The sequence below is a fragment of the Rhipicephalus microplus genome, chromosome X (genome assembly GCF_043290135.1).
Source record: "Rhipicephalus microplus isolate Deutch F79 chromosome X, USDA_Rmic, whole genome shotgun sequence".
Classification (NCBI taxonomy): domain Eukaryota; kingdom Metazoa; phylum Arthropoda; class Arachnida; order Ixodida; family Ixodidae; genus Rhipicephalus; species Rhipicephalus microplus.
In genome coordinates, this window is record NC_134710.1 from 286,413,077 (window position 1) to 286,426,173 (window position 13,097).

A 13,097-nucleotide genomic window follows, 5' to 3' on the forward strand; every position below is an offset into this window, starting at 1 on the left:
TTGTTTATTAAGTAATGAGCCTGTCTTGAAATATCGGCATATAATTTCGACTCGGACGCGAAGATCAGAGCCAACATTGCCTTTATAGAAACCACATTCGTCACGACATAATATTTCTATCTCGAGTACTTGCGCGTACAAGTCGTCAAAGCAAAAAAAAATAATAATAGCACGTTTTATCCCGTGAGTATACTCATGTGAGTAACATGTACATGTACTTCAGATCGGCAAAGGAGGACCAACAGTAATGCGGCAGCGATCGATGGTGCCCTGCGGCATAACTAAACCGAAATTGAAATAGTTGCATGTCGACATTGGCCAGCAATCACGTCTGCATCTTTACATGTTAAATTAATGCAAATATATGCATGTGCACTGAGAGCAACTATAAGCGGCAACATTTTCTTACGTCAATCTCCAGCGTGTTCACTATCTCAGGTTATCCGAGGTGTCTACCTGTACCCAGGACCCAGGATGCAGCCAAAGATTTCTTTTGGGGTGGGGGCAGGAGTTTGACCCCCCCCCCCCTAGCTTCTGCAGTGACCTGCATGGTAGTAATGCTGGTGTGACCTGGGGTGGCTCGAGCGCGTGGAAAGTAGATATGTGGGCTTGAAGAATTGCGCTCAGAGAACTGCAAACATGGAGAAAAGACGAATATACAGGATCGGTAGTGTTTAGTGATTTTACTTAGTTCTTTTTCTGGCTCTTTTAGTTGATTCAGCGGATAAACTTTGGGGTCAGGTTTCCGGGAAGTGCTGTTGAGACATGACAAATTTCGACAATCGACAGCTGCCGGTGGAAAATTCTCGTTTCGGAGCTGGCTCTTTATACAGAGGCATTCAATGATGGGCTTATGAAGGAAAGTACTTTTAGGTAGCCATATCAGTGGGCAATAATAACAGTTATGAGCAGAACATTATTTTATGAAACTCTAACCATGGACAGACAATCTCTCGGTCCCGTCCTTTGTTTAAAAAAAAGTCTGTGCAGTGATAAACTTGCAGATAACAAAAATAGTGCATTCCTTGAAGCGACTACTTTTATGACCACCTGTTTCGTGCTCTACAGAGCAAAAGTACACGTCAATTGCAAGAATCTAAACACCACTATCTACCACAGCGCCTACTTTTATTTAGTGGGTTGCTGATCGTCACATGTTTTGCTTTTACATTGTCTGCATTCCGCCACTATGTTTATTTTTCATACGTTTACATTCCAGGCACTATACCGACTATATTGCTACTGCGGTTAATGCTGTCATTCATCCGTCGTCAGCCGTATCGTTACCTCCACCATCGTATCGTGGTCTTCAGTTGTGCTTTGCTTAGCTAGTCATGAGTCAACTAACTGCAAAGAAACGTCGAAAGCTGTATTTAGGACCAGACACTGAATTTGTAGTACCCCGTTCGACGCGATGGTACAGCCAGCAGTCGACCAGCAGTGCTTCGGCGACCGCTACGACTCGTCTCGCGGGTGTTTTGAACTCGCCACCAGACAGTTCTCACGCGTCCCAGACATCACCAGGAGATCGATGTCTCACGGACGGCTGTTCTGTTGACACGAGTTCTATAGGAGTACGAACAGAGGTGCCAGAAGGAAGCGACGACTTTTTCAACAGCGCGCATGGCGTAGGCGACAATGCATACCAAAGCCCCGAAGAATGCCCTGACAACGAAAGCAATCATTCAGAAAATGACAGTGAAGACGGTGACACTCGACCTTTCCGAGATACAGATCAAGACCCAAGCTCCGGAACCGAAGAAGATAGTGGTGACTATCTTTGTGGAGACGGCGCTTCTGTAAATCGAGACCAAAACCCTGGAGCCGAAGGAGATATTTCTGGCGACCGTAGTTCTGTGCCCTCGTTCGACGAATCAGAATTGCTTGCCAGATGCATCGCGGATTTTGGAACAAAAACACTTCCGGGATCAGCAACCACAATTGCAGTCGCTATCGTTCTAATAATGTCGTTCATAGCGGCTCACGGCCTTTCCTGGTCTGATGTGGACGACTTGTTGAAACTTGTGGAAGCCTTGTTCGGTTTCGAAAAGTGCGGCCTGCCGCAGTCGAAATACCTACTGAGGAAATTGTGGTCCGCGAACTGCGATTCCGTCAGCAAATACCATTATTGCTGTAGTCAGTGTGGCAAACTGCTCGACATTTCTAGCGACAAAATCCACCTGACTTGCAATGTCTGCCGGAGTACTGTGAAGGTGTCGGACGTAAAAAGCGGGGGCACATTTTTTTCCATTCTGGATGTTGGAATGCAACTTTCCAGCACTATAGAAAGTCTCTCTGGTGTTTTGTTTGAGAACCTCAGCAAGTTGAAGCAGCAGGCAGAAGTCGGGTGCCACTTGATTCGTGACATCACTAGTGGCATGATGCACCGCACTTTGCGAGAAAAGGGTGTGTTAAGGTGGAGCGATTTGACTATTACCTTGAACACCGATGGCAGCCCTTTATACAAATCATCTAATTCCTCAAAATGGCCCATACAAATGATAATAAATGAACTTCCTGCGCCCTACAGGTATAAGAATGTTATTCTTGGAGGCGTATGGTACGGACGAAAACACCCCAACATGCTGGTCTTTCTGGAGAAGTTCGTTGAATCCTTGTGTAGGACTGGCGAACTTATTTGGAAATACTCTTCAACTGTTATTCACAGCAAGATTTACACCATCTGTGTCGGTGTTGATGCACCGGCGAGGGCAGCAGTTGGAAACCAAGTTCAGTTCAACAGCTTTTTGGCTGCCCGTGGTGCCTGGCTTGTGGAGAAAGCCAAGAGGGTAAGTGCACGAAAATTCATAAAGCAGAGTGCCTAAACAAGCTTTCATAATGCTTGAGCATCATCAGTAGTCTTTTTTTCAGGCAATTCGAGAATGCCCAATAGTTCTGTTTGAGGAAAAGTGTTTGTGTGGCGCAAGTACACTTTGCAGCAGCTCACTGCTCGTTCAGTGTGTGGGAGTGCAAAAAAAAAGGACATGTTGCCATTTAGTGAATATTCTTACAAATGCACCTACATGTGTCTTCTCTGTGCGCAAAATTTGAAAAAAATAATTCAGTCAGTGTAGGTACTACCGAAAGAATGTATGTCGAATATGGCATTTGAGCAGTATGTGCTCATTGTGCCGATATTGTCAAAAGGCATTGTGAGCAATATGAGTTGAAATACCAAATTGATGTTTAGTCAACGACAGAGGCATAGCCAGAAATTTCTTGGAAGGAGGGAAGGTAGTAAAGTCACATTTTTGAAATGGTATTTTTTTTTGTTTTGTGCCACAACAAAATAAAATTTCCCGGGTGGTGCACAGGTCCGGTGCTCCACCCTCTAGCTTGTACAGAGGTGAATGTGACGTAAGCGCAATAATATTAACAGTAAATATAAGTACATGTAGTATTTAACATCCTAAAAACCATATGAAAATGAGGGATGCCGTGATGGAGGGCTGTGGAAATTTCAACCATTTTATGTTCCTCTAACCTGCACTGGGAACACACAGGCCCCTACCATTTTGCATTCATAGAAATGCAACCACTGCAGTTGAGATCGAACCCGTGACACTATGGCGTTGCTAAAGATATCGTTTCTCTCTATAGAGCAGTCAATTTCATGTACAATATCGCACTCACCAACTGCATTTAAACAGTAATATTAGTGTTTCATCTCATATTGCTTATGTCAGTACATATATCTACGGTATTATGGTCACCTTTGCGCAAACACTTCACAACACCATCGGCATCTGTAAAATCCAACACCTGCTGTTAAAACGAACAAAGGGTGGTAGATGGTCATCATTTGTTGCTTCTAGTGGGGATGAAAGCTAACTGTCTAGATTAGGTATCTCATTTTAATAAATTGAAACTGTACGCTCTCACATTCTCAACAGAACCTCGCCTTTGCTCATTGAGTGTTCATGAACATTTATTCCAAATGCATCCGTGAATTTCATTGACTGATCCTGGACGTTATCTAAGAAGCTGACTTGAATCCTCCTTTTTTTTTTATCCCGGCTGTGGCAGCTGCATTTCCGATGGAGGCGGAAATGTTGTAGGCCCGTGTGCTCAGATTTGGGTGCACGTTAAAGAACCACAGGTGGTCGAAATTTCCGGAGCCTTTCACTATGGTGTCTCTCATAATCATTTGGTGGTTTCGGGACACTAAACACCACATATCAATCAACTTGAATCTTTTTGTTTTAATCCATGCCATATAGCAAACGGGTGAAAAAAAAAGAAAAACGATACTTCAGAACTACTCAGCTGGTTCAACAGTGGCACACATAAACACTTGACAGCGGAAATCACAGACAGACACTATCGAAGGTGAACACAGAAATTCACGACTGAATACACTGCAATATGCTGCACCTTGCAAAATTGGCTTGATTTCAAAAGTGCTGGCACGGTACAGGTTCAAAGGTAAACGTGTGAAGGCAGTGTGCTTGTCATGGCAGTTGTTGGGGCGTACCCACTTTCCCATGAACAAGTAGCTTGTGCGCCTGTTTGGTGGTGCTTGCACCCTTAAGGAATCTCTATAGCATTTACTCAGTGAAATACTTATCTTGTTTCTGCTTTATTTCATTGCAGGGCGCCTAATATACTTGAATGCAGAACCTGATGTGGAGAGGACATCAGCAGGCATCCGAAGAGACATGACCCTGGCATCTAGACTAAAGACCCCAGTCAATGGCTTGAAAGGGGTGTCACCACTGGTGAAACTCCCACACTTCGTCCCACACCTTGTGTGGGGCTATACAGTGGAGTATATGCATAGTGTTCTGTTGGGCGTAACAAGGCAGTTTGCTGAGTATTGGTTCGACTCGTCAAACAGCAATGAGCCATACTACATGGGTGAGTGCACCGTACACCTCATGGTTGAAGTATTACGGATAAATATTTTAGAACAGTGCATATGGCCCACTTTTGTATTGCTGCCAAATTTTTGACATACATGTGTTTATATGATGCCGTCTCATGTACAGTTTGGCATCTTCCGCTATTTGAAGGTTTGCTTGCTTGAACGGGCGATACTTTTTTTTTCTCGAAAGCTTCTTTTGGAAAATGATGGAAGTTGGTATCAGAAAAGCCTGGCATTTGACCAATGTAGAAAATACTGTAGTGAACAATGGCACGTAGTCTATGGATAAATCAATCTAGGTCCACGAAACCAGCCAAGGCTTTTTTCAAAGTGCCCCTTCTAGTGTTCAAATGTAAACAGCACATTGTTTTCTCAAACAAGAATACTAATGCCACCTAGCGTAATGTCTAGCTGTAACAGGAATGTTGTTTTGGGGGTTTCACATGCCAGAATCACCATATGGTTATCAAGCACACCATATGATTATCAAGCCTAGTTGAGGTTTCTGGAAATATTTACTACCTGGAGCTCTTAAAGGAGCACTGACATCAAGTTTACTCATGTCCAGATTTCCGCGTCAACGAGTAGCTATCGTCCCTTTAGTAGCGACTCGCGACCTAAAACGCATCTGAGGTACGAATGAATATCTGTAATATTGATTTATATATCTGCTATCGATTGAGGTTCAAAATGAGTCAAAAGCCGTCAAATTGTAGTGCTGTCAGCGCTACCTCGCGGCCACACCTAGGCCGCTGCATAGCTGATGTTGCTTTCACAAAAGATGATGGCGTCACGCACACTGGCGTTTCGTCTGCTAGGAGCACACGTGCAGTCAGTCCAGCTGTGTCTCTGATTATGTAGACTAAAGCCTCTCCATGCATTTTCGGCCGGCTAGCTTAAGCAGTGCCAACTCGTTCTTCCCCTCTTCCTTTAGCCCCGGCCCTCAAAAGGAGCCTCATACTGCCAGTGAAACCCACCTTATTCGCCAACACAGAATTTACCCTGGAGCAGCTCGGCGCAAAGTGAAGCGAGCAAATGTGGCTATTCTTAGGCGTCTAGTCTCTCTGTCCTTCAGCGCATCAACTCACTGGCTATGTTGAGGTTCGTGGCTTGGAAAGGCATGAAACGCCACGCTATTTTCTCTTTTTCCAGGCCTCGACGTGCCGGTTGTCACTGCGCAGCAGTTCCTCGACATTCTGGCACGTATTGTCACATTGAATGATAGTACTCATGCTGCGGAACACATGCAAAATCAGTCGATGCAATACTATGAATTGCACGCACGCTTCAACACGGCAAGGAGAGTCAATAGTGAGAGCATGGCTGGGAGTCGGCTCCAAACACACTCAGATCGTCGACGTCATTGTTACTAGCGTATCGTCACTCAGGGTGGTATTTGTGGAATGTATCACATCGAACACGCAGCTCTTGTGTTGATGTCGCAGGGCAGTATATTTCCAGTTTTCTCTCCTTAGCTTCTCTACGCTGTTTGACATCGAATTAAAATAACTTCCTCGCATTCCATGCCATTCAAATTTGGCCAAAAAGGCCTACTCATACCAAGCGATCGAATCATGGGCATATCTTGATCTTGAAATTTGATGTCAGTGCTTCTTTAAGCATGCCCTGATATCATGCAGCACTTGCACTTCTAGCACTTCGCCTTTGTCAAAATGGTACTACTATGCATGGGATCAAACTCATGTCTATTGGGTCAGCAAACAACACCGCGTCCACTATGTCACTGTCCGCAGCAGTAACATGAATGCATGAAGTTGCCATGTAATGATGTTTTTAGTGTTGCATAAAAAGCTTCCTTTGGAATGCTTCAGGGGACCATTAAATCATATGGAGAATTTCTTACTAGTAGTTGACTAGAACTGTTTGCTGCCCCCCTACAGGACGTCCAAGCACATTGAGGGTGATCAACAAACGCCTGCTGAACATTCGTCCTCCACATCATTTCACCCGGCTGCCTCGCACGCTACGAGAGAGGTGCTATTGGAAGGCGCACGAGTGGCGAAACTGGCTGCTATTTTACTGTTTACCATGCTGCTACCCTGTGCTACTGCCAAGATATTTCCGCCACTTCGCCCTCCTGTCTGAGGCAATTTTTCTCTTGCTTTTGCAAGAGCTGTCATCTCACCACATTGATCGTGCAGGTAAGAACACGTTGACAACTGAAAGCACAATCACTTGCATTTTACGAAACTGTCTTCAGTTCACAGTAAAAAACAATCGTGCCATTGAAAGAATAATCAAGTTCTCAAGAAGACTGTCTCTATAAGAGGTGATTTGAAATGGCCTTTGATGTTAGTGGGAGACTCAGAGTGAAATGGGAAAGGGATTGTTTTTTTTTTTTGTCTGCTGAGGTTTTGAACTTTGAAGGCTAATAACGTCCTTTACCGTGTTCCAATTTTGATAATTCTTTTTGTGTTCATCAGTATTCAGCACTACACAAACTTCAGTGCTGCAGAATTCAGAAGAAAAAGCGTTGCAGACCCCTTCCTTTTAGAGGGCTCGTAAACCACCGAGAGGTCGAAATTCAATTGTGGTGGGGAATTGTGAACGAGTGTATGACAAACACGGAGCTGTGAGAATTTTTCGAAACGGTGCTGTAATAGTGGAGTTAGACGCGTTTGATTATCGAAACCGTGACGATCATTCCTTTCGTTCTCTTCTGCACTTCCCTTCATGGTATACTCTCCTAAAGCTGCTTTACCCTTTCGATGAGCACCCCTCTCTTGCTCCTCTCAATCTCACCTGGCATATGTCAGTGCTGACGCGCTGCTTGAAACACCGTCTACTTGCAGTGGCCGGGACTCCGTGAGTTGCATTGTAGCTGTGTGCTTGTTACGAACGAAATTTTCAGAAGCATAAAAAGGTTAGTTTATGGTCCCCAGGTCCAGGAAAAGGGCCTATTTTGCGGCCTTGCGAACGAGCTCAGAACGCGCCCCTCTGACTGCGATTCGACACTAAGGAGTAGCTGCTGGTGAAGCAAAAGAAAAGCATCCAACAGCACTTGACCACCACTGGGGGAGAGGGAGAGCGAAAGCTGAGAAGACGATGTGGCGATAGGGTCAGTCGCAAGTTGCCCTCTGTGTCGAGATTTGAAATGAAATGAAATTAACAGATTTTCTTTCTGGAGAGAATACAGAAAAACGAAGTGAAGCTAAAGGCCATTCGGCCTGACGTGGCTTCGCTACGCGAAAAAATTTCAGCAAACAGTGCTACATTGAATAATAATTATCACAATACAAGGAGCAGCATAATAATAGAAACACAGAAATAGCATAAAAGCAAAAATAGGTGGTATATAAGTACAAAAAATAGGCTGCATAGACACAGAATCAGACATCGAGGCTCTTTTCATTACATATTAAAAAAAACAATCACATACGTATTTATATATTCATATAATACACTCGCATATTAATACATACATGTGCCCATATGTACGTACATACTACTGTATATACACGCGTTTTGTACCCAACGGTGAGAGCATATGTGTAACCTAGCCAGAAGTTTATTGAAAACATGATGTTTAATATACTCAATTAATGAGGAGATGTTTTATCTGATATTTGAATTGTGTTAATGAGAGGTTAAAATTTAATTATTCACCTAAATGATTTATAAGCTGTGGGGCGTGGTATGCAATCAGGGCTCTGCCATATCCAGTCCTAGTAGCAGGAACGCGAAATTGTTGCCTACGGAGCGAGTATTTGAGTGCGCCTTCCGGTGCCGTAGTAGTGTGGAGTTTATTTTTATAAATGTAAAGTAATAGCTTATATTCATACACCTATCTTGCTTTGAGTATACCATGTTTTATGAATAATGGACCGCTAGGAATCTCCCTTGCGTTGTCATAATAATCATTGAATAGGCGGAGAACTTTCTTCTGTGAGATTTCTAGTTTATTTAAATTCTTCTCATTTGTAGTGCCCCATACTAGCATACTATAATTTAAACTGGGTGAATAGCCACCATGTCAGAGGCTCGACCTGGTGTAGTATGCACAGGTTCGCATGTGTTTATGTAGACATATATGTAAGGCATATCGACGTGAGGCATGTATTGGCTAATAATCGCAATGCCCTTGTGTGCATAAGGGGGGGGGGGTGCAAAGCCAGCCCTAACATTGATGTAATAGAGAGGAAAGGGGTCTGTGACTGGGGGGGGGGTGCACAAAGGCAGCCCCGTAAATTGATGTATTTGGAAGGGGATGCTGCTATGAACTTTCACCCCCCCCCCCCCCTCCTCTACTGAAAGATAACTCCTGTGTACACCTGTGATGCTCTACACAATATTTTGAAATTCTTGTCACCAGTGCGTGATGACGCTTAAAGGCGAACTTTGGCATTTTTGCGATATTTATAGATTTCAACAAAACGCTTGCTTCGTAATGTTTATTTTAGGCCATTCCACTTTTGAAAGTATTTAAATACAGCTTTTTTAATACGTTCATCTCTTCACTGGTGGCTTATGCACAGTAAATGTTACTTCTTTGAAACAAGAGAGGCTGCAAGAAAAAGGTGTTGTAATATTCTATAGCATCGTTGAGGAAATAGTTGTTTATTGCATTTTTCAGGACGGCTTCTGACATCCTTTGTATCCCAGGCAGCCGGGCTCTATAGACAGCGACGTATGAGCTTTAATGTGCATCAGCTTCTCCACCTGGCTGATGCTGTGAGACAGTTTGGTCCTTTGTGGGCCCATTCTGCTTTCGCATTCGAAAACAGTAATGGTTACCTTTTAAAACTTGTTAGTGCTGCAAAAGCTGTGCCTGCGCAGGTGCTGGAAAGAGTAGTGATGACACAAGAGCTCCAGTTATTGCTTGCAGGGCTTCCATTGCCATCAAAAGTGCTCAGTTTTTGTAGTAACATGCTTGGTAACCCAATCACTGAGCATGCACGGCACATTGGAGCTGCATGGTTGTTTGGAACACCGAAACAAGTTCTTTCTCTCAGTCATCAGGAGTCTTCTTGCTTGCAGACATGGTGTGGACAAGTTCCAATCGTTCAAGAACATTTCAGATTTTCTATTTTGGGCACAATCTTTCACAGTGAATCGTACGAAGCTGGAAAGAAAAACAGCTCTGTGTTCGAGAGCAAAACTGGAGGCTTTTATTCTATTAAAAGAATACTTGAGGGGACAGATCCAACTTGTGCTTTAAATGGTGGGACTGTCCTTCTTTGCACAAGGATAGTTGCTGGAAACAACGTTGCAGGACTCCCGCCACACATTTCCGACTGTTTTTTTTTTCTTTAGTGTATTCGCCCCTCCCTCTAACTATGAACGACATTGGCAAAGCATGTGTTCTGGTCTCTTTGAATGACAAAGAAGACTACATTTGTGCAGTTCCTAACATGGTGGAACGTGACTAAGGTTACATTAATTTCACAGGCAGACACAGAAGTGGTAAAGAAATACATTTCAAAACCACGATATGATTACGAGGGATGCTGTAATGGAAGGCTTTAAAAGTTTTGACTCTTCGGTGTACTTCAATGTGCACCTTAATCCAAGCAAGTGGTTCAGTAGTTTCTGCCTTTATCAAAATGCAGCCGCCGTGGGCAGCATATGATCCCGTGACCTCTTGGTCTGCAGTCGAGCATCATAACTACCAAACCTCCGTGGCAGATGAGAAACATATCCAGTTAAGGCAGGTACACATTGCTGCGAACCACACAAGTAACTGAATGAGCTGATTTTGATATGGCAGGTTCGTTCTTGTCATGAATGGTAGTATGTGAACTCATAGATTACTTTTATTTGTCTCTACATGAGCATGTTGTGGCCAAAAACGTTGAACAGCGAGCTCGAACAACATCGTACATTGAGGCGTTCCATATGGCCTGGCGTAAAAGTGAGTGTGTTGCTCCAAACACAGTAGTCACTTCGTGGTCTTGCGAAAGGTCCTGAAAGTAATCTAAGATAGATTTGTCCACCCATGCTTGTAGGAAGTTCCGGATGGCTGAGTAAAAAAAAGTTAGTCGTGCCTAGCTGGCACGTGCAAGCTGCAGTGAACTTTCAGTAAACAAACATCTGTATAACATGGAACTCAAAAATGTTTTTGATTTCTTGATCAATGTTCATGAAACTTGGTCAGTTTATGTATATTTGTGTGCTTACTTCAAATATGTAATTATTTTCTTTTGTAAAGTGTACTTTTTAAATATACAGAATATTTTGTTTGCCTTTCAAGGAGGCAGTTTTCTTTCTGAACAAAGAGTTTCTGAACAAAGAGAGGTGGAGTGTAGTGTCGGGCAGCAGCAGCATAGCTCATGGCTTGGGGCTGCGGTTGCGATGTCTCAGCGATATTTATTGAGAGCCGGATTTTCTGTCTGACAATGTCTGCGATTGATGAAACTTGTGGCTGGCATGACAGAAACATTCAGCGAAGTTCTTCCCGCACTACGGCCATAATGGTCTTTCGAGCCTTGTTTTGTAGAGGTTCGTACTCTGGTGGTAAACATTGCTGCCTGCGGCTTGTTCGCTGCTTGTGGCCAGCGTGGGTGTCTTCACCACGACGTGGAATGGGTTCACGGCTTGACGGGGGAGTCTAGCACATGAAAGAAGCAGCACCTCCACCAGATGTCACGGGGGCGTGACGGGGACAATGGGAGCAGACTGTGATTGCGAGATGAAATTGTTTATTCGGCTGAACTTGTGGCCCATAAACTGAAGGTCAGATTACAGCGATTCCCACTGGCTCTGATAGTAGTAAACAGAATGTTGGCCGTTGATTAACTGGCAAGTGGTGAGGTGCATCAGCATTTATACATTTGCCATCGACTATTCTAGCATTCTCGTTAGCAGTTACCTAGGTTCCAGAATATTCTGCAATGTTCCAGAAGTGGGCGTAATCTTGACAAAGTGATCTACTGCAGTCTTGAAGCTTCTTGAACATCGCAGGTGCTGTTTGTGCTGAGAATCACTGGTAGTAAAGTAGTGCAATAACAAAGCTTGAGAAAAGAATATGGCAATACAAAACAAATTAACAGGTGATGTAGTTCTGTAATTTGCTCAACAAACTTTTGGAAAAGCAGTATGTAGAGTAGTTCGAGATTTTAACTATCAGTAGAACAAAATTTTTTAAAGCAGTTCAAGTGTGACCGGTAAGGAACAGTCCATATGCAATGTCAGGTTGTACATACACTGGAATATATGAAAGAGAGAGGTTCCTGAATGTGATTATAAGTGTGAATGATCCTGCACAGCATAACAATTCGTTGTTGTAAGCACCCACATTTCAATGTCTGCAATAATAAAACATAAGCATGCAATGAAGCTGAAAAAATGTGAATGTAACAAGTGTAAATGACTCTTATTGCTTTTTTATTAACTTATTTCATAGTATTTATGCAATTGTGTCATACTGTGAGGTGGCTGAACAGTTGAAGTGTATTTCAGTATCGGGCAAACCAATGATTTGTAAACAGCTGACTTTCATTTTTTTGTTGCATTTTAAAATCTTCATTTAGGGTAATCATTTTGATGGCCTTGTTATTTGTGCTTTTGTATATTACAGCATTGTAACTGCAACTATTGTCTTGGCGGTGTTGTGTGTATGAACAAATAAATAAATTACATGATGGCTCTGCATTCCATTGCTGTGGAATGTGGATATAAGCCTGTATGTAATTGAAGCCATGCATCATTTTGTAGTAAGCCGCAGAAAACCTCAATAGCCGCAGCTATTTTTTCTAGCCTTGCATTGTGGCAATGTTTGTTTTTGGAGGTTTCCTGTAGTAGCTGTACTGAGTGTCAATGTTTATTTTTGAGGTTTTATGTACTAGTTGTACTGAGTGGGGAGTATGTTGCACCAATAGTACAAAGCTATCTTAATATTTTCTTGCCTTGCATTGTATTAATTTCGAGATTTTATGTATTAACTGTACTGGAGTAGAAGCATGTCCTCTGAATCTGACTCGTACAGAATTGACCAGTTCATATGTAAAAATAAAAAAACATGTTTTTCATCTTTTTGTGTGGAAAGCAATTTGCTACGAGGACTGAAAACTTCATTACAAAGTGCTCAAATTTTTAAACCTTTTCACATGCCATATGAATGAGACATAAAATATAATAAATGGCATAGACATACATAAGTTTCACTCTGACACAACACTAAAATATATACCAAGCAAGAGCAGGCTGTAGGCTATTTTACCTATCCAGAGACCCTCCACATGTATTCTAAACTATGTCAACATTTAGCCCGATA

At 42.9% G+C, this 13,097-nt stretch overlaps 1 protein-coding gene across 1 annotated transcript; it reads left to right on the forward strand.

Annotated features, from left to right (window-relative positions):
- The first annotated feature begins 1,169 nt into the window (after window positions 1-1,169).
- LOC142776150 (uncharacterized) lies at window positions 1,170-12,852 on the forward strand. The gene is made up of 4 exons (XM_075879265.1): window positions 1,170-2,789; window positions 4,594-4,857; window positions 6,766-7,026; window positions 9,459-12,852. The coding sequence occupies exons 1-2, from the start codon at window positions 1,335-1,337 to the stop codon at window positions 4,600-4,602; spliced, it is 1,464 nt and encodes a 487-aa protein (XP_075735380.1). The 5' UTR covers window positions 1,170-1,334; the 3' UTR covers window positions 4,603-4,857; window positions 6,766-7,026; window positions 9,459-12,852.
- Window positions 12,853-13,097: the final 245 nt, after the last annotated feature.

What these genes read in the sequence shown, in the direction of transcription:
- LOC142776150 (XM_075879265.1), top strand. Translation starts at nt 1,335, where the DNA reads ATGAGTCAACTAACTGCAAAGAAACGTCGAAAGCTGTATTTAGGACCA.